Source organism: Lithobates pipiens, unplaced genomic scaffold, assembly GCF_037356315.1.
Source record: "Lithobates pipiens isolate NorthernLeopardFrog02 unplaced genomic scaffold, aLitPip1_a1.2 Scaffold_24, whole genome shotgun sequence".
Lineage (NCBI taxonomy): Eukaryota > Metazoa > Chordata > Amphibia > Anura > Ranidae > Lithobates > Lithobates pipiens.
In genome coordinates, this window is record NW_027507786.1 from 5481044 (window position 1) to 5502213 (window position 21170).

The 21170-nt window shown below is 46.4% G+C and overlaps 1 protein-coding gene across 1 annotated transcript in view; it reads right to left on the reverse strand.

The window, feature by feature from the left end:
• The window catches only part of LOC143929634 (uncharacterized), a 42888-nt gene that overhangs the window by 17513 nt on the left and 4205 nt on the right, over positions 1-21170 (reverse strand). Inside the window, exons 2-5 of the mRNA XM_077453545.1 lie at positions 15680-16039; positions 11994-12320; positions 4222-4311; positions 95-508 (exon numbers count right to left, since the gene is read on the reverse strand). Coding sequence (XP_077309671.1) covers positions 95-508; positions 4222-4311; positions 11994-12320; positions 15680-16039 — 1191 coding nt within the window. The remainder of the gene's footprint in view (positions 1-94; positions 509-4221; positions 4312-11993; positions 12321-15679; positions 16040-21170) is intronic.

Below are 21170 nucleotides of genomic sequence, written 5' to 3' on the forward strand. Positions count from 1 at the left end.
TGTTGGGAGGGATTTCCTATCACGGAGTGTCCTATCACATACATGCAGGCAATCTTTTCCAATTTTTATACAGTTATATATCTCTCTAACTTACCTCCTTTGATGTTCAGTTTCCGGCGTTTAGTGAGAGGAGTTTTCAGAGACGAGTGTATTACTTCTATGACAAGTTCAGCCCCTTTATCTTCCCTTTTGTCCGGAGTTATACTTATAGAACAAAGAAAAGTACAGATAATGAAAGAACGATTTAGTTTTATAGGTTGTATTCTTTCTTCTTGTCTAAGGAGCTCGATTTCTTCCCCTTTCTTTTGGTTATCTACAGCATCATAATTCTGGTCTGGTGGTGTCGGGTATTTCCAGGAACCAATTTTTCGCCGTTGATCACCTCTCTCCAGATAGACATTTATCTCAATGTTTCTTGGTTTAAAGCCTGACACCATCCAGGATAGATTGGCGCTCTTCCCATGAATCAGATTATCTATTCCAGCAATGTCCAAAATCTTCGGTGGTACTGCAAGAGGAGAAAATGAGAAATTAGTAAGAGCCTAAGTAAGAACTGTAAGTCTAAAGCACAAAACCTATGACCATTGGTTCTGGGGGGGGGGGAGGGGACTGCAGCCCATGATACCACCAAAGGGTCACGTACATAACGTTCGATATATGTAATGCTGATGTAGTGCCCTCTTGTGAACATAGTTGGGTAGTGTAGATAGAGGCCTGTTAGAAGCCTGGGTGTGAGTCAGAGGGTTTACAAGTCAGGAGAAGTTTCTAGAAGCTAGTGGGCGATGGCCAGAAGGCTCTGATCTGAATATTTATGGAAATACGGCTAATCCCCAGGCAGGATGGATAAACCAGCCCATACATTTTGAGGAGTCTGGCCAGCAGGGGAGTGGGGTGGAAGATGGAGTGTTGAAGTGCTGCTGTGTGTGGCCCGGAAGGGGAGAAGGGGAGTTCTTCCTCTAGGCTGGAGGTTAAAAGACAGAAGAAAGCTGAAGGAGGAACGCCACCGCCCTGCAGCCCACCAGGGAAAGACAACCTGTGAACCAGGAAAGGAACAAGCCCAGCGAAAGGCCTGAAAGCAGTTTCACCTTCAGCTGCAGGACAAGGACAGTGTGAGGACACCCCCGGGGTCTACAAGGGAGTGGGCTGCTAGGTGCCATGCCCAACCTGTTCTCTCTGGGACATTGCTGCTCTGGAATCACTTGCTTTGGGATACTCTTCAAGGCAGCCAGGTGGGCTGGAAATTTCTAGCTGGGGTCTGAAGAGGTTAATTTATCATACTCATCGGTCACTTTATTAGGTTTACCTATTCAATTGCTTGGTAACACAAATTGCTAATCAGCCAATCATAAAGCAGCAGCTCAGTGCATTAAGGCATCTAGACGTGCTGAAGACGACTTTCTGAAGTTCAAACTGAGCATCAGGATGAGGAAGAAAGGGGATTTAAGCAACTTTGAATGTGGCATGGTTGTTGGTCATAGACGGGCTGGTCTGATTATTTCAACAACTGCTGATCTACTGGGATTTTCACACACAATTATCTCTCGGGTTTACAGAGAATGGTGGGAAAAAGCGAAAATATCCAGTGAGCGGCAGTTGTGTGGAGGAAAATGCCTTGTTGATGTCAGAGGAGAATGGGCAGACTGGTTCCAGATGATAGAAAAGCAACAGTAACTCAAATAACCACTCGTTACAATCAAGGTATGCAGAATACCATCTCTGAACACACAACACATCCAACCTTGAAGCAGATGGGCTACAGTAGCAGAGGACCACACTGGGTGCTACTTCTTTCAGCTAAGAACAGGAAACTGAGGATAAAATTTGCACAGACTCACCAAAATTGGACAATAGAATATTGGAAAACGTTGCCTGGTCTGATGATGATTTCAGCTGCGACATTCAGGTGGTGGGATCAGAATTTGGTGTAAACAACATGAAAGCATGGATCCATCCCGCCTTGTATCACCGGTTCAGGCTGGTGGTGGGGGTGTAATGGTGTAAGGGAGATTTTCTTGGCACACTCTGTGCCAATTGAGCATGGTTTAAATGCAGTGGCGGCTGGTGCTCCATTTTTTGTATGAGGGTGGCACCCACCTACCCCGCTCGCAAGCCCGCAGGTGGCTTCAGAAGCTTCCCCGGCTTCTCCTCTCGGCCAATCCAGTCACTTCACCTCCCGGCCAATCCGGTCGCTTCTCCTCAGACCAATCCGGTCTCAGAACCCACTTCCTGTCCTGATTGGCCGGGAGAAGCAGGAAGACAATAGCGAATGTTTATTCGCTATTGTCACAAGGGTGGGCTCAGGGCACAGTGCTCTGCCCTCCGAGCCCTACCTTTTAGAAGCCAATTAGAGCCTCAGTCACATCTAATCATGTGCTTCACAAAAAAATTAAAAAACCCTCGTAAAATGCTATGCTTCCGGCGACCCTATGGAGATTAGGGGCCGGCACATAGAGATTAGGGGGGCAGTGCCCCTGAGCCCCTTGTGTATGGGCCGCCGCTTTTTAACTGCTTGCCAACCAGCCACTGTCATTAAACAGTGGCAGGTTGGTTCTCCTGTGCGAATCGCCATAGCTGTACAAAACAGATCCCCGTTATGTCAGGGAAGTAGAGAGAGATCTGCTGTTCCTAGTGATCAGGAACAGCGATCTCTCTCTACTCCCACTCAGTCCCCTCCCCCCACAGTTAGAAACACCTCCCAGGGAACATTTAACCCTTTGATCGCCCCCTGGTGTTAACCCCTTCCCTGCCAGTGCCATTTATACAGTAATCAGTGCATTTTTTTAGCACTGATCGTTGTATAAATGTCAATGGTCCCAAAAAAGTGTCAAAAGTTTCCAATCTGTCCGCCGCAAAGTCGCAGTCCTGCTAGAAAGCGCTGATTACTGCCATTACTAAAAAAAAAAAAAATAATAATAATAAAAATGTAATAAATCTATCCCCTATTGTGTAGATGCTATACATTTTGCACAAACCAATCAATATACGCTTATTGTGATTTAATTTTACCAAAAACATTTGCATTCATCAGCCAGGAAGCTGCGCATGGGACGTACTTGGACATTCCAACATGACAATGATCCAGAACACAAGGCCAAGTCCACCTGTCATTGGCTACAGCAGAATAAAGTGAAGGTTCTGGAGTGGCCATCTCAGTCTCCTGACCTCAATATCATTGAGCCCCTCTGGGGAGATCTCAAACGTGCCGTTCATGCAAGACAGCCCAAGAATTTACAGGAACTGGAGGCTTCTGCCAAGAGGAATGGGCAGCTTTACCATCTGAGAAGATAAAGAGCCTCATCCACAAATACCACAAAAGACTTCAAGCTGTCATTGGTGTTAAAGGGGGCAATACACGGTATTAAGAACTGGGGTATGAAAACTTTTGATCAGGGTCATTTGGGTAGTTTCTGTTATGATTATGATTTAAAAAGAGTAAACACAGTTCACTGATAATAAATGGCTTCAGCCAAACACCAACCATGAGTGAAAGAAAAGTTTTTGTGTTATCATTCATATTCTCTGAAAAATGGCCAAGAAATCATAAATTCTGCCAGGGTATGTAAACTTATGAGCACAACTGTACTACTCTGTTTCCCCCCAAAAAAAGACCTAGCATGATTGTCGGTGATGGCTGCAATATAAGCCCTACCCTGTTTCCCTGAAAATAAACCCTACCCTGAAAATAAGACCTACAAGGACTTTAACTAGGGCTGATTTGGGGGGTAGGGCTTATATTGCAGTCCGACAATCACGCTAGGTCTTATTTTCAGGGGAAACAGGGTAGTATGCACAGCATATTAGTACATTATGGCAGACTTACCTGTCCTATGGTGTCCTCCAGCGCAGTGCTGAGACAGATCCAGCAGGCCCCCAACGCTTTCATATTCTCCCTGTCTTCCTTCTGGGTTCCCGTGCCTTCGACCACTTGATAGGCCAGGCTGCGATGACGCCATGCGCACGGGAGTCACATCACCACGGCACGGATCAGGGGCCGATCGGGGCCGTAAATGTTCGCTGAGCTGCGCATCCGCGGCTCAGTGAATGTGACAGCTGACAGGTAGAAGGATGCATTTATGTCAGAAGAGACCAATAGGGTCTGTTCTGTCATAAATACCCTGCCTGTCAGCCATATGTTTAAAATACAACTTTAGTTCCACTTTAATAGAAAACTGACACAATACCATTAAAGTTTTCCTTTAAAAATATAAGAATGGTACTTACATTTCATGAAATACAAATATAAACTTGTGGCTAAAATTATAACCAAAGTTAGAGTGGGTGTTATTATTGCAGGAAGATTTGTAGGTGGCTCTGTAATGACATAAAACAGACGATCAATAAAGATTGTGCAGAGAAATGTTCATAGTTACTTGAGCAAAAGAGACCCTTGTGACTACTCATAGAGTTCCCTACCGCCCTCCCCCTTTTTTTTATTTTTTTTGCTGGAAAATAATTAGAACACCCAAACATTACAGTATATATTTTTAACAGAGGCCCTAGAGAATAAAATGGTGGGGTCTTCAATATTTTGTCACATGTTATTTGTACAGCACTTTTTTTTTAATACAATTTTTTTGGGAAAAAAATATACTTTTTTGAATTTCAATGCACACAGACATATATTATAACCAATTTTTTGATAAAATATAAAAATAAATACCTAGCATGTCACGCTTTAAAATTGGATATGGTTTGTCGCCATAGGTGACAGAGCTACAGAGGAGGTCTAGTGCCAGGATTATTGGTCTCAGTGTTGTTTGTAGCGATACCTCAGTTGTGTTGTGCGATCGTTGTTTACATATGCATGTGGGAACAATGCATGCGTTCACCTTTATGCACAAGCACAGGGGTAACAGGGGAGCTTTACATTTTTTTAATTATATATATATAATTTTTTTTTTTACACCGTTTCTTTAAAAAAAAATCAAGGTTCATAAAGACATGGATGAGCGAGTTTGGGATGGAGGAACTTGACTGGCCTGCACAGAGCCCTGACCTAAACCCTATAGAACACCTTTGAGATGAATTTGAGTGGAGACTGCGAGCCAGGCCTTCTCGCCCAACATCAGTGTCTGACCTCACAAATGCCCTTTTTGAAGAATGGTTAAAAATTCCAATAGACACACTCCTAAACCTTGTGGACGGCCTTCCCAGAAGAGTTGAAGCTGTTATAGCTGCAAAGGGCGGAGCCAACTCAATATTGAACCCTACGGACTAAGACTGGGATGCCATTCAATTTCATGTGCGTGTAAAGGCAGGTGTCCCAATACTTTTGGCAATATAGTGTAGCTTATGTAAACTAAAAATAAAAAACGCCTCATCATGTAATGGAAAAGAGGAGAGAGGCAGTTGTTTATAGTCCAGCAAGAGAGAATTGTCACCCATGGATAAGAATTGAGCTACTAGCAGACTCACGCTAACTTAAATAAACGAAGGGAACCTGAAAAAGAGAAAACGAATGCAGGCACCACATCTAAGGACTGGTAAGCTGCAATATATTTCCTTTATGTTTTTGGATTCAGACATGCTTTAATAGAGCCTGAGATGCCTATTAGCTGCTAAGGCCTTGTTCGCACGGGTGCACTATAGCATACGTTGGTGTGGTGCCGTGTTTGCCCATATGGCATTTCACCGGAATTCCATGCCTATATGTGCAGGCAGTCCCATTCATGTCAATTGGGATGCAGCAGCTACACTTGTACACAGGCATTAATGAGTTAATATTTGGAGACTGAAGTCTCCAGCATATGTGCTGTGGTGCAACTTTGCTATTTTGAGATATATAAACCAGGCGGGATCAAGCTTGTCTGATATAGGGGCGCAATAAAAAACATCATGGGGTCAGAAGGGCAAGGTACAGGGGTCAGCAGGGCAGTAAAAAGGACAGGAGTCACTTATGGCAGGGCAGAGGACAAAGGCACCGCTGGCAGGAGACAGGACAGGGGTCATAGCTGGTAGGAGAGAAGACGGAGGCACTGCTGGCAGGGCAGAAGATGGATGTTATCTCTGGCAGGGCAGAGGACAGGGGCACTGCTGGCAGGGAATAGGACAGGGGTCACTACTGGCAGGTGAGAGGACAGGGGTCACATCTGGCAGGGCAGAGAATAGGGGTCACCTCTGGCAGGGCAGAGAACATGGGTCACCTCTGGCAGGGCAGAGCATAAGGGTCACCGCTAGCAGGAGAGAGGACAAGGGTCACCGCTGGAAGTAAAGAGGACAAGGGTCACTGCTGGCAGGAGAGAGGACAGGGGTCACCTTTGGCAGGAGAGAGGACAAGGGTCACTGTTACAGGAGAGAGGACAGGGGTCACTGCTGGCAGGAGAGAGGACAAGGGTCACTGCTGGCAGGAGAGAGGACAAGGATCACCATTGGCAGGAGAGAGGACAAGGGTCATCGCAGGCAGGAGAGAGGACAAGGGTCATCGCAGGCAGGAGAGAGGACAAGGGTCACCATTGGCAGGAGAGAGGACAAGGGTCACTGCTGGCAGAAGAGAGGACAAGGGTCACCACTGGAAGGAGAGAGGACAAAGGTTACCGTTGGCAGGAGAGAGGACAAGGGTCACCGTTGGCAGGAGAGAGGACAAGGGTCATCGCAGGCAGGATAGAGGACAAGGGTCACCATTGGCAGGAGAGAGGACAAGGGACACTGCTGGCAGAAGAGAGGACAAGGGTCAGCGCTGGCAGGAGAGAGGACAAGGGTCACCACTGGAAGGAGAGAGGACAAGGGTCACTGCTGGCAGGAGAGAGGACAAGGGTCACTGCTGGCAGGAGAGAGGACAAGGGTCACCGTTGGCAGGAGAGAGGACAAGGGTCACTGCTGGCAGGAGAGAGGACAAGGGTCACCATTGGCAGGAGAGAGGACAAGGGTCACTGCTGGCCGGAGAGAGGACAAGGGTCACCGTTGACAGGAGAGAGGACAAGGGTCACTGTTGGCAGGAGAGAGAACAAGGGTCACCATTGGCAGGAGAGAGGACAAGGGTCACTGCTGGCAGGAGAGAGGACAAGTGTCATCGCAGGCAGGAGAGAGGACAAGGGTCACCATTGGCAGGAGAGAGGACAAGGGTCACTGCTGGCAGAAGAGAGGACAAGGGTCACCGCTGGCAGGAGAGAGGACAAGGGTCACCACTGGAAGGAGAGAGGACAAGGGTTACCGTTGGCAGGAGAGAGGACAAGGGTCACTGTTGGCAGGAGAGAGGACAGGGGTCACTGCTGGCAGGAGAGAGGAAAAGGGTCACCGTTGGCAGGAGAGAGGACAAGGGTCACCGCTGGCAGAGAATAGGACAGGAGTCACTGCTGGCAGGGCACTCAGAAGAGAATCTTCTTGGCTCCTCCCCACACAGCACATAGCTACAATCTGTACAGGGTGTATCTGGCTACTGTGTTGCAGTTCTGACCTGTGAAATTCTCTGGTTGGAATGGCAGTGTGGCTGCAGTGACCAGCTACACACGGTGCACATAGTAGCTGTGTGCAACCCGATTTCAGTTTCAGATATGTGCTGTGTGGGGAGGAGACGAGGAGGAGGAGATCTTGCTACCGTTGCTCAGGCTGTGTACAGTGCAGGGATGGGAGATGGCCAGGCACAGCCATGATATATTGGAGGAGGTCAGGCCCTGTATGCTTTTTGGCCTGTGGGAAGTTGGGAGCAAGCCCATACACGTCAGGTATAATAGCTTGACCAAGTATAATGCCCCATACACACGGTCGGATTTTCCGACGAAAAATGTGCGCTCGGATCATGTTTTCGCAAAATCCGATCATGTGTGGATGTCTGACTTTTCCGTCGGATTTTCCGACGCACAAAGTTTGAGAGCAGGATCTAACATTTTCCGACAACAAAATCGCATAAATTCCGATTGTGTGTAGACAACTCCGACGGACAAAGTGGCATGCATGCTTAGAATAAACGAAGAGACGAAAGCTATTGGCTACTGGCCCGTTTATAGTCCCGACGTACGTGTTTGACGTCACCGCGTTCAGAACGATCGGATTTTCCGACAACTTTGTGCGACCGTGTGTATGCAAGACAAGTTTCGGCCAAAATCCGTCTGAAAAAAAATTTTGTGCTCGGAATGTCCGACAGTGTGTACGGGGCATAAGTCTACTGTGGAGCAGGACCCTGATATGGGACCATGGACTGAACTTATTTGACGCTTTTATGGAAAAGAAGTTTATTTCAGAAGTTTTGAACACCACAGCACGACATAATCAAATGGTTGCCCGAAGTTACATTGTCCTGTGAACTGTGATGAAAATGTTGAAGCTGTATGACAACTAATCCTTTAAAAGAAGTTTCTGGTTACGTGAAATTGTCTGGTCTGATTTACTGCAAAGAAAGAGCGAGAATGTGCTCCTTGAAGCGGAGTTCCACCGAAAAGTGGAACTTCCGCTCATTTGATTCTTCCCCCCCTCCAGTGCCACAACTGGTACCTTTCAGGGGGGAGGGGGGTACAGATACCTGTATAATACAGGTATCTGCAGCCACTTCTGGGAATAGACTCCTTCCCGCACCCCCCCCCCCCCCCCCCCGTCTCCTGGGAAACACACAGGTCCCAGGAGATAGCAGGGACCACTTAAGACTCGCGCATGCGCACTAGGGAACTAGGAAGTGAAGCCGAAACGCAGCAGCCGAGAGCAGAGTGGTTGCTCAGCTTCGGCTGCCGACATCGCCGGACCCTGGGACAGATAAGTGTCCATTTATTAAAAGTCAGCAGCTGCAGTATTTGTAGCTGCTGGCTTTTAATATATTTTTTTTAGGTGGAATCCCTCTTTAAGTGAATGGGAACGAAGTGTAAATTTTCATGGTAACCTTCCGGGTAACGAAGGGTGACCAGTTGAGGGAAGGAGGGGCAGCGAGTTTAGGAGAGTAGGTTGGAGGGGCAGACTGGTGGTTGTATGGTTTGTCCTCCTAAGTGGCAGAGTCCCTATACTAGGGGCCGCTGTGTAACGGAGCCCACCTAGGGACTGGGCAAGGCCTCGCAAAGAATACAGCAGCTTCCTTCCATGCCTTCGGGCTGAAGCAAGTAGTGTATCGTGTTCGAGTAATGTGTGTAGGTGGATTGAATCCATGCTAAACGTGATGTCTCTCAAAATGACTTGGTAGGTCCTGGGCAGGGACAAACTGACCATTGGGCCACTCCGGCACTGCCTGAGCGCCCCGTGCCACTAGGGGGCCCCATCAGGGTTGCCAGCCTCAGTAAAACCATGTAAAGTATGTAAAAATCTGTGTTTTTTTTACACCTGTCTCTGAAATGTCCCTTACCGACATCCTTTTGGTCTAAAAATCCCGAGATTATAGCTGCCCCACCTCTCCAGTACCTTCTCAGCCAATAGAAACATGTCTGTGTATACTGTGTGATTGTATACTGTGTGTGTGTGTGTGTGTGTGTTTGTGTATACTGTGTGGCCCCATAATGTCTGATTGCCTGGGGGCCCCATAATCTCCTATTGCCTGGGGGTCCCATAAGTTGTCAGTCCGCCCCTGGTCCTGGGACAGGTGTCATTGGCAAGTGTAAAAGACCTTTATCCTTCTGGTGTGGGGCTTGGTGAAGTAATTTGGCCTGCAGCCATGAGGGGCGCTAACTCACACATGAAAGCAATGCCAACATGCTAATACTTTGTGATAGCATACCTCCCAACTTTGTGAGATGGGAATGTGGGACACCTATTAGAAAATGTAGGCAGGCATAGGACACACACCCTGCCATGCCACCTTAAAGGGGAATTGTAAAAAAAAAAAAAAAATGATTGGTTAAACCTACAAGTGCTTTTTTTTACCACTACTATTCCTTTATATTGGCTTTTGAAATTTATAAATGCAGCAATTTAGAATTTGGATGAAAGGTTTAGCACTGGGAAACACTTTTTGAAAGATAAATAGTGCATTTTATATACAGCTATATAGATCAGACCAAAATGAGGGACAAATGAGGGGGGCAGAGGGACATTGCTCCAAATCCGGGACAATCCCTCGAAATCAGGGACAGCTGGGAGCTATGGTGATAGTAGTCATAAAAAAATTCACAGCATGCAGTTCCCCCATTGCTTTCACATGAACACAGCTGCTGCTCTCAATCTGGTAGCCTTGTGAGTGGTGGCACCGGCACGTGGTCCCGTACTGAATGAAACTGCCTGCACAAGAATGCCTTATGCCCCGTACACACGAGCGGATTTTTAGTCGGAAAAATCTTGGATGGTTTTTCCAACGAATTTCCACTCAAACTTGGCTTGCATACACACGCTCACACAAAAGTTTGCGGAACTTTTGACCGTCAAGAATAACAACGACAAGCTCAGAAAATGAAGTTCAATGCTTCCGAGCATACGACTAATTGTTTCCGAGCATGCGTAGGAATTTTGCGTGTCGGAATTGCTACAGACGATCGAAATTTCAGATCGGGAACTTTTTCCGACCGAAAAATTGAGAACCTGCTCTCAGTCTTTTGCTGGCTGGAATTCGGCTAGCAAAAGTCCAAAGGAGCGTACACACGGGCGCATTTTCTGACCAAAAGCTCTCATCAGTCTTTTGCTGGCCAAATTTCCGATCGTGTTTACGCGGCATTAGATTGTCTGTCAACAGCCATAGCTCCCAGCTGTCCCTGATTTCGAGGGACTGTCCCTGATTTTGAACAATGTCCCTCTGTCCCTCTTTCCTCCTCATTCGTCCCTCATTTTGGTCGGATCTATATAGATGTATATAAAATGCACTTGTTATCTATCAAAAAGTGTTTAACAGCACTAAACCTTTCATCTGATTTCTAAATTGCTGCATTTGTAAATTACAAAAGCAGGGGCGTAACTATAGGGGGTGCAGCAGTTGCGACCGCAACCGGGCCCTGTGATGCAGGGGGCCCATGCAGCCCCCTCTACATATGGCCGGCAGCAGCATAGGCAGCTAGGGGTACCAGTGCACCATGCACACGGGTGGCTGGAGGTGGTGGGTGACTAGCAGAGCTCCATGCTCGACTATCGCACTGGCTGCTCTTTAGTTGTGCATTCCCCGCATGACCTGTGTCCTCGGCCGGCCGGCTCCTCAGCGTACCCCTCTCCTGCTCCATGCATTGCCGCTCAGTCCAATGTCTGTTCTCCCCAGCCAGAGTCCCGCCCCCTCCCCCCCCCGAGTCCGGCCCACACTGCACTGCATACTTCTCCCGGGTAAACAAACTTTAAGCACACAGATGCAGTGCAGCCCTATGAGAGCTCCCCGGAGGACACTGCAGGCTTGTCTGCCAGCCCCCCTCCTCCCCCGTCATACACAGATGATGAAAGATCTTTCTGGGAGATATGCTGATCGCCCGTCCAGCACACTGGATGGAGCCCAGGCCAACATGGATGAGTGCGGCTTGGTCATGGTGAGTGAGAGGACCCCATCCCCCACACACTTTTACATACCCCCTCCATCTCCCCCTGGGGACAGGGACCCCTTCTTACGTGGGGGCAGTAACTTCATCTGCCCTGGAGAAAAGGACCTCATCTCTTCTGGGGACGGGGGCCCCATCCTGCCTAGGGACAGTCCACCAATGGGGCACCTAAAAAAAAAATAATAAAAAAAAAATACTGATGCCAGGGGTGGAACTACAGGGCTCACAAACGTCATACCTGTGACCACGCCCTGGAGTTCCACCGCCGGACTCAGAGGGAAGGGCCCTAGCTGGGGTTCAGGGGGGCCCTTCATGGTTTCTTGCATTGGGGCCCTGAAGGTTCTAGTTACGCCACTGTACAAAAGCAAATATAAAGGGATAGTAGGGATAAAATAAAATAAAACTTGTGGGCTTAACCAATCTTGTTTTCTTGTACAATTCTCCTTTTAAGGGGGTGTGGCAATGGGGGTGTGTCCTATGCCTGCTTACTTTTGCTGATAGGTGTCCCTCATTCCCATCTCAAAAAGTTGAGAGGTGTGCAACAGCTGAATAATAATAATAAAAAAATTTAATTAAATTAGACCCGTGGAGGGATCCTGATGTTTTCTTTAAACATGTTGAAGTACAGTCCGTTACCTTTCACTGTAACAGTAAAACCCTCGGCATAGTCATTCTTCAAGGACCTGTGACTGACGATGCAGAAATATTGGTCTCCATCTTCATGTACACTCGATGGTTTCACAGACATACGGCTGGTTACATCGAATGTTCCGTCATCAGCCTGTGTCGGCACGCTGTTGCAAGTCTCTTTGTCCAAGGCCGTTATCTCAGAGGAGGCACTGCGCTTCTCCCACCGAATTTTCACAGATTCTGGATAGAACTTATGTACGTAACATGTAACTGATTGCTCGTTGCCAGGTTGAGTCATGATCTTGTAAGAAGACAAGGTGACAATTGGCATCGCTGGGAAAAATCAAACAGCCAAAATCAGCCAAAATTTTCCACACTCATTGCACGCATGCATCATAAGTAGTGTGATGCAAGTAAAATATTTATGCACAGAACTGGACTTAATACCATCCAAATTATTAATGAAAAAATTATTCTGCTGTAGAATGGATCGCCTACCTCTCTGTTGTGGCCGTGAGTCCTGGCCATCTTGGTAAGGGGAGTTCCTTTCCTCTTCTAATGCGCATAGCAGGAGTCACTCGTGCACAAAGTCACGGGCTATTATGAACCTTTGCGCATGGGACAGTAGTCTGGCTCTGCCAACTGACAATAGATTATAGAATTTCAGCTCCAGGAGCTGGAGTTAAAGTGGCTATAAAGCATGAACATTTTTTACCTTAAAGTGGTAGTCAGGGCTGGTGCTACCACTAGGCAAATTAGGCAGCCGCCTAGGGCGCATTGCTGCCTAGGGCGCCCGGCCACTGGTGTTCCTACTCTCTTCTCTCTGCAGCAAGCAACTAAGTCTCAGCATCAACAGGCAGCCACCGCTCCGTTTGCACATAGTGTCAGGGGTGCAGCGGCGGCAGAAGGACTGTGTCTGTGTCCTAACTCCCATAGAATGGAAGCAAGCAAACATTTATTAATGGGCGCTGGTAGGCTTCATTTGATGGGGTCGCTGGTAGGCTTCATTTCATGGGGTTGCTGGTAGGTGCATTTGATGGGCGCTGGTGAGGCTGCATTTGATGGGCCCTTCATTAAAAAGGTGGGGTATACATGGGCAGGGGGTGGAGCCAAGGGGGGCGGCAAAATTAGGTTTTGCCTAGGGTCTCAAAAATCCTTGCACCAGCCCTGGTGGTAGTAAACTGAAGTTGGAGGAGAAAAAAAAAATCCCCTGCAAGATAATGTCATAATGTAATAGTATTCATCCCATACTAGCACGCTATGAGATACTTACTTTAAAATGAAGCCCTCCAGCGCCGCGCTGTCACCGCCGTCTTCACTCTGTCTTCCTTTCAGGTTTACAGCCTCTGGCTATATGCACGCGGGAGCCACTGTTTGCGGCACAGGCTCTGAAGGTCTGGGAATGTATTCCGGACCTTGGGAGCACATGCGCCGGTGACATCACCGGCTGCATGCACTGGGAATATCTCTTAGCCCTTGTACACACGGTCGGACATTCCGACAACCAAATCCGTCGGATTTTGTCCGTCAGATTTTGTCCGAAACTGTTGCATACACACGGTCGGACAAAGTTGTCGGGAAATCCGATCGTTCAGAACGTGATGACGTAATTTCGTTATGACGGCACTACATTCAGGCTAGTAGCCAATAGCTTTGGTGTAGGAATTTGATCTGAGCATGCATGGCACTTTGTCCGATCGGAATTCTCTACACATGATCGGACAAAGTCCGATCGGATCATGTTGTCGGAAAATTTTACCAACAAGTTGGAAAACTTGGTCTGTCGGATACTCAGACGGAAACAGTCCGATGGAGACCACACACAGTTGGATTATCCAACAAAACGGTCCGATCGGACACATTCCGTCGGAATCTCCGTCCGTGTGTACATGGGCTTAAAGTGATACTAAAGTACCGTTTTTTCCGGCGTATAAGACGACCTTTTACACTTAAAAAAACTGGGCAAAAAGGATGGGTCGTCTTATACGTCGGGTCAGCTGCTGGGATGCCTTCTGGATGTCCGGTAATACTGTATGTAGCTTCGGCTACATACAGTATATACCACTGAGCCAATCCCAGTGAGCGATGTATTAAAATGAATACAGAGCCTGCTCGGATTGGAGTAACAATCTCTGCCAATCTGAGCAGGCTACACACAGTAGCCTGCTCGGATTGGCTTTGAGAGTCAGAGAGGCGCGGGCTGATGATGTTACAGCCTCTGCCAATCCAAGCAGGCTTTGTATTCATTAATAGAATACATTGCTCGCCGTGATTGGCTCCAGCACCAGCAAGAAGGAAGAAGGAAATGGCTCCAGCAAGAACGAAGAAGAGGGATATGAAGCGTCGGAAGCCTCGGAATGGGGGGGTCGTCTTAAACGGTGAGTACGGGCAAAACTTTTTAATAACCTGTACAATTAGGGGGTCGTCTTATATGCCGGATCGTCTTATACACCGGCAAATACGGTATTCTTTTTTTTTCTTTAAAAATAACAAACATGTTATACTTACCTCCTCCAAGTAATGGTTTTGCACAGAGCAGCCCAGATCCCCCTCTTCTCGGGTCCCCCCACCGGCGCTTCTGGCTCCTCCCTCCTGCCCCCACAGCAAGCAGCTTGCTATGGGGGCACCATTCAGACACAGAGCCGCGGTTAAACCCGCCCCCTCTCTCTCCTCATTAGCTCACTGACTTTGATTGACAGCACCACTTTAACGAGATTCACAGTATCTACAGGTGAGCCTTATTAAAGGCTTACCTGCAGATATAAGTGGTGTAACAGAGTTTACTTCTACTCTAAAAGAGAAATATGGGGATCTATTTTTTTCAAGAATCATACTTACCTAGGTGGATGCAGCATCGGTTTGGCCCTAAGACTGAGCACCGAGCGATCAAATACCACTGATCTCTCCGTTCTCAGAGCTCCGTGAGCATGAGAGCTGGTGACTGTCATTCATTCACAGGGTGTATTATTGTGATAGCTGTGATTGCTCGCAGCTTGATTGGTCGCAGCTATCACATGGTACAGATGTGCTATGATTGGTCTTGTGTGTACCATGTGATCATTGTAACCAATCACAGAGATCCTTGCAATAGTTCTCAATGAAAGCCATTCATTTTGTACAACTGTCATGTGATCACTGTGATTGGACACAGCGATCACATTGTACCGGGGCCGCCCGGTATAGCGATGTGCCATCTGCAGTGCCCTGTGGATACAGCAGGTGACAGATCGAGCCACAGCACAGCTGCTAGAGAACATAGGGGGCTTGCAGCTGGCAGGACGTCATATTACATCCACTCAGGATGGGAGGGCTTGGCCGTTATTCTGCCATAGGCATGGTGGGAAGCAATTAAGGTAAAAAAATGTTTAAGTATCAGTATCCCTCCTCACCCCATCTTTTACTTATCTGATCCTTCATTCGATCCAGCGCTGTGCCCATCTGCAGCTCTTTTCTCCCCTCACGTCCTGGTCAACCAAAGCCAGTGGTGGGGGGCCGAGGTTCAGGAGCAAGCCCGCACGAGCTGCTTTCTATTGGGGCACTTGGTGAAGGGGAGGATGTATGTATGTATGTATGCATGTGTGTATGTGTGTATATATAATATATATATATATATATATATATATATATATATATATATATATATATATATATGTATTAATCTCATGCACATTGTATTTAGTGTTCTCACCTACCTGATACCTCCACCTTGAGAACAGCTGTGAGCGTAATCCCAGCAACAACCACATCACAGACGTACTTCCCTTCATCGGTTTTCTGAACGTTGTACAGGGTGAGACTGGCGTTGCCGCTTTTAAATTCATTCTCTTCGACATTAGACTTTTGTCTATACGGTGCATGGTGGCCATTTCTAAGCAGATATACTTTACGTTCGCTTCCACTCAATGAAATCATCTCCCAGCGCACAGAATCCGTAGACAGATCCAGATCCAGAACCCTTTGTGGTTGATTTTTGTCAGTTAGAACACAAGGGATTGTCACATTGTGTCCCAGGAGCGCTTCAACAGGTGACGGACTATCCATGATCTTTAATGCTGAAAACAGACAAATGTGAACATACTACAGCAAGCTATTGACATGAAGGTGGCATTCAGAATTTGAATAAGCAATAAAAAAGCCAAATGGTCTTCCTCCTTTGTGATGTCCATTAAAGCATACAAGAATACTTTGGAGTCTCATTCCTTTCTCATTTCGGAACATCAAACCAATTTATACAATAGTCAAGGACAACACAAGTAAACACAAAAGGCAATTTGTAAATGAAGGTGTTTATTATTAAAGGTGAAAAAAAATCCAAACCATCATGGCCCTGTGTGAAAAAGTGATTGCCCCCTAAACCTAATAACTGGTTGGGCCACCCTTAGCAGCAACAACTGCAACTAAGCGTTTGCGATAACGTGCAATGAGGCTTTTACAGCGTCCTGGAGGAATTTTGGCCCACTCATCTTTGCAGAATTGTCCTAATTCAGTTACATTAGAGGGTTTTCGAGCATGAACGGCCTTTTTAAGGTCATACCACAACATCTCAATAGGATTCAGGTCAGGACTTTGGCTAGGCCACTCCAAAGTCTTCATTTTGTTTTTCTTCAGCCATTCGGTGGTGGACTTGCTGGTGTGTTTAGGATCATTGTCCTGCTGCAGAACCCAAGTTCGTTTCAGCTTGAGTACACGAACAGATGGTCGGACATTCTCCTTCAGGATCTCTTGGTAGACAGCAGAATTCATAGTTCCTTTTATCACGGCAAGTCTTCCAGGTCCTGAAGCAGCAAAACAGCCCCAGACCATCACACTACCACCACCATATTTTACTGTTGGTATAATGTTCTTTTTATGAAATGCAGTGTTCCTTCTACGCCAGATATACTTGGACACACACCTTCCAAAGAGTTCCACTTTTGTCTCATCGGTCCACAGAATGTTGTCCCAAAAGTCTTGGGGATCATCAAGATGTGTTGTGGAGAAATTGAGACGAGCTTTGATGTTCTTTTTGCTCAGCAGTGGTTTTCTCCTTGGAACTCTGCCATGCAGGCCATTTTTGCCCAGTCTTTTCCTGATGGTGGAGGCATGAACGCTGACCTTAACTGAGGCAAGTGAGGCCTGCAGTTCCTTGGACGTTGTTGTGGGGTCTTTTGTGACCTCTTGGATGAGTCGTCGCTGCTCTCTTGGGGTAATTTTGGGTGGCCGGCCACTCCTGGGAAGGTTCACCACTGTTCCATGTCTTCGCCATTTGTGGATAATGGCTCTCACTGTGGTTCGCTGGATTCCCAAAGCTTTGGAAATGGCTTTATAACCCTTTCCAGACTGATAGATCTCAATTACTTTCTTTCTCAATTGTTCCTGAATTTCTTTGGGTCTCGGCATGATGTGTAGCTTTTAAGGATCTTCTGGTGGACCTTACTGTGTCAAGCAGCTCCTATTTAAGTGATGCCTTGATTGTGAACAGGTGTGGCAATAATCAGGCCTGGATGTGGCTAGAGAAATTGAACTCAGGTGTGGACAACCACAGTTATAGTATGTTTTAACAAGGGGGGCAATCACTTTTTCACACAGGGCCATGATGGTTTGGATTTTTTTTCACCTTTAATAATAAACACCTTCATTTACAAATTGCATTTTGTGTTTACTTGTGTTGTCCTTGACTATTGTTTAAATTGGTTTGATGTTCCGAAACACTTAAGTGTGACAAACATGCAAAGGAACAGGAAATGAGGAAGGGGGTAAACACTTTTTCACACCACTGTATATATATGGTGTCTGGGAACCCTCTGGATGTAATATAAAGGGGTGAGTGCATACGGCTCACCATTGGTTACAAAAACATACACACCCATATCCTAAAGCAGGGGTCTTCAAAATTTCTGAACAAAGGGCCAGTTTACTGTCCTTGAGGCTTTAGAGGGGCAGACAGTGGCAGGTGGGATTGGAAAACATTGTTGTGTTGGTAAGTGCAAACAGCGCCCCATCATTGGTTTTAGTGGAAGAAATGCCCTATTATTGGTATCAATAGAAGGAATGGTGCCCCATTGTTTGTTATCAAGGTAGGAACTCATTGATGTCAGTGGGAGGAATGGCGACCCATCATTAGTATTTGTGGGAGGAATGGTGTTTATCAAAACTCACTCCCCACAATGATGTTGAAACATTCTTGACAACTTTTGAACATACGGCGGAGAGAGAGGTGTGGCCTCAGGACCAGTGGGATAGCCTCATCACTCTATCTCTATTGGGGGAACCACACCTGTGGTAGGTGGTCTACAGACCAAGGAGACCCTTGGGTGGATTGAATCTTCTCCTATGCAGGTCATGTTTAGGGAGGATGCAAAAGAAACTTCCCCACTACAGATTATGTCTGATAAGGATAAAGGGGAAGAGTCCTAAAGTCTGGCACATCATGACCTGCAGGTGTCAAGGAGTGCATTTGGAACCACCCAAATGTGGGGACCCCATATTAAACCCATAGTGATTGATAAGGTATCACAGGTATCATCCTGAGGGCTAAAGAAGGCTTACGCCCTTTACGGTCAATAGTAATTTGCTATATCAAGCCAACAAAGTCCAGGGTGAAGTTGTGTACAATTTACTGGTTCCCCAGCCTTTTTGACACATGGCGCTCAACTTGGCTCACAATGATGCATTAGAAGGACACCTGGGATGGAGAGAACAGAGGCGAGATAACAGACTGGTTTTATTGGCTGAAGTAAAAAGGTATTGTGCTTCCTGTCCCGCTTGTCATCTAACTGCTCCAGTGTCACATTTTAGGAACTCTATGGTGCCTCTGCCTATTATCAAGGTGCTTTTTTAGCGTATTGCGATGGATCTGGTGGAACCCTTGGTGAAATTGGCCTGGGGTCACCAGTATAGCATTTTGGTACTCGATTATGCAACAAGCTATCCAGAGGCAGACTTCCTCAAAAGCGATTGCTTAGGAATTATTTAATATGCTTTCAAGAACCGGGTTCCGTAAGAAAATCCCAATGAACCAAGGCACTTTGTTCAATTTGAAGGTGATGGCATCATGGCAGACTTGTGCAAGTTGTTCCAGATTTAACAATTACGTACATTTGTCTATCACTCACAGACAGATGGGCTAGTTGAGAGGTTTAACAAAGTGGTAAAATCTATACTAGTTGAGAGGTCTAACAAAGTGGTAAAATCTATACTAGTTAAGAGGTTTAACAAAGTGGTAAAATCTATACTAGTTGAGAGGTTTAACAAAGTGGTAAAATCTATGCTCAAGAGAGTTCTACAAAAGCTTGGAACTGCTTACTCCAGTCACTAATGTTTGCTATCAGAGAGGTACCTTACACCTCCACCTGGTTTTCCACGTTTGAATTGGTGTACGTGCGAATACATCCTGGATGGCTTGACCTAAAGAATCCTGGGAAAACAAATCCTCGCCAAATAAGACAGTGGTAGTACATATAACTCAAATGATTTAGATAATTGCTAAGGTGATGCCACTGGTAAAGGAGCATCTACAGAAAGCACAAGAAGCTCAGAGCAGGCTGTGAAAGCAGTCCGCTAAACTTAAACAGTTCCAGGTTGTGGACAGGGTAGCTGTTCTTAGCCCTTGTACACACAGTCAGACATTCCGACAACCAAATCCGTCAGACTTTTTCCGACTGATTTTGTCCGAAACTGTTGCATACACACGGTCGGACAAAGTTGTCGGACAATCCGACTGTTCAGAACGTGATGACGTTATTATGTTATGACGGGACTATGTTCACGCTAGTAACCAATAGCTTTGGTGTAGGAATTTGATCTGAGCATGCGTGGCACTTTGTCTGATCGGAATTCTCTACACATGATCGGACAAAGTCCGATCGGATCATGTTGTCGCAAAATTTTATAGCCAAGTTGGGAAAACTTGGTCCGTCGGATATTCAGACGGAATCAGTCCAATGGAGCCCACACACAGTCGGATTATCCGACAACACGGTCCGATCGGACATTTTCCGTCGGAATGTCCGACCATGTGTACAAGGGCTTATACCCACCATGGAGATTGTGTTTCTAGCCACGTGGCTAAAGGTTGGTGAGGTAAATTATAAAGTACACCAACTTGGGAAGCCATATCAAATCTACCACGTGTGGAACAGTTTAAGTTTTGCAGACTGCTTTCATAGCCTGTTCAGAGCTTCTTGTGCTTTCTGTAGATGCTCCTTTACCAGTGGCATCACCTTAGCAATTATCTAAATCATTTGAGTTATATGTACTACCACTGTCTTAATTGGCGAGGATTTGTTTTCCCAGGATTCTTTAACTAGGTCAAGCCATATACCAAATCTACCACCCTAGCCAAGCCACAAAGTCAACAGGTAAAAGTTTTTGTTTTTTTTACAGAGGAATAGGGAGATAGTTTCAGGACTGGTAGATCTTACAAGAATGATCTTGCATGACATTGTTATGCCTTGTACACACGACTGGACTTTCCGGTAGAAAAGGTCAGACGGAGTCATTCCGATCGTGTGTGTTCTTCATCTGACTTTTTCTTTCTAAAATGCTGAGGGACCTAGAAATAGAACATGTTTCAAATCTTTCCGCCGGAAATCTGCCGGAACCAGTTCCTATCGAGAAAACCGTTCATCTGTATGCTGTTCAGATGGACCAAAAACGACGCAAGGGCAGCTATTGGCTACTGGCTATTGAACTTCCTTTTTCTAGTCCCATCATACGTCATTGCGTTATAAACGATCGGACTTTGGTGTGATTGTGTGTAGGCAAGTCCGTTTTGGTGGAACTCCGTCAGAACTCCGTCGAAAAAAGACCTTCGGAGTTCAGTCCGACGGGAAGTCCACTCGTGTGTACGCTGCATTAGGGAGAATTATGTAAGCCCTTGTACACACAGATTTTGTCCGAAACTGTTGCATACACACGATCGTTCAGAGCGTGATGACGTTATTTCGTTACGACGGGACTACGTTCAGGCTAGTAGCCAATAGCTTTGGTGTAGGAATTTGATCTGAGCATGCGTGGCACTTTATATATATAAAATGTTTTGAGGGGTACGAAGTAATTTTACTTGTAAACAACAATTTCAGAGAAAGGCCTGACCAGTAAGTGGTTAAAGAGGTTAAAGAAATTTAAGATTTATTAAGAATTAAGAATTAAAGAAGCAATTTTTTGGGGATAAAGCACTGCGTCGCTTTAACTGACTCCCAT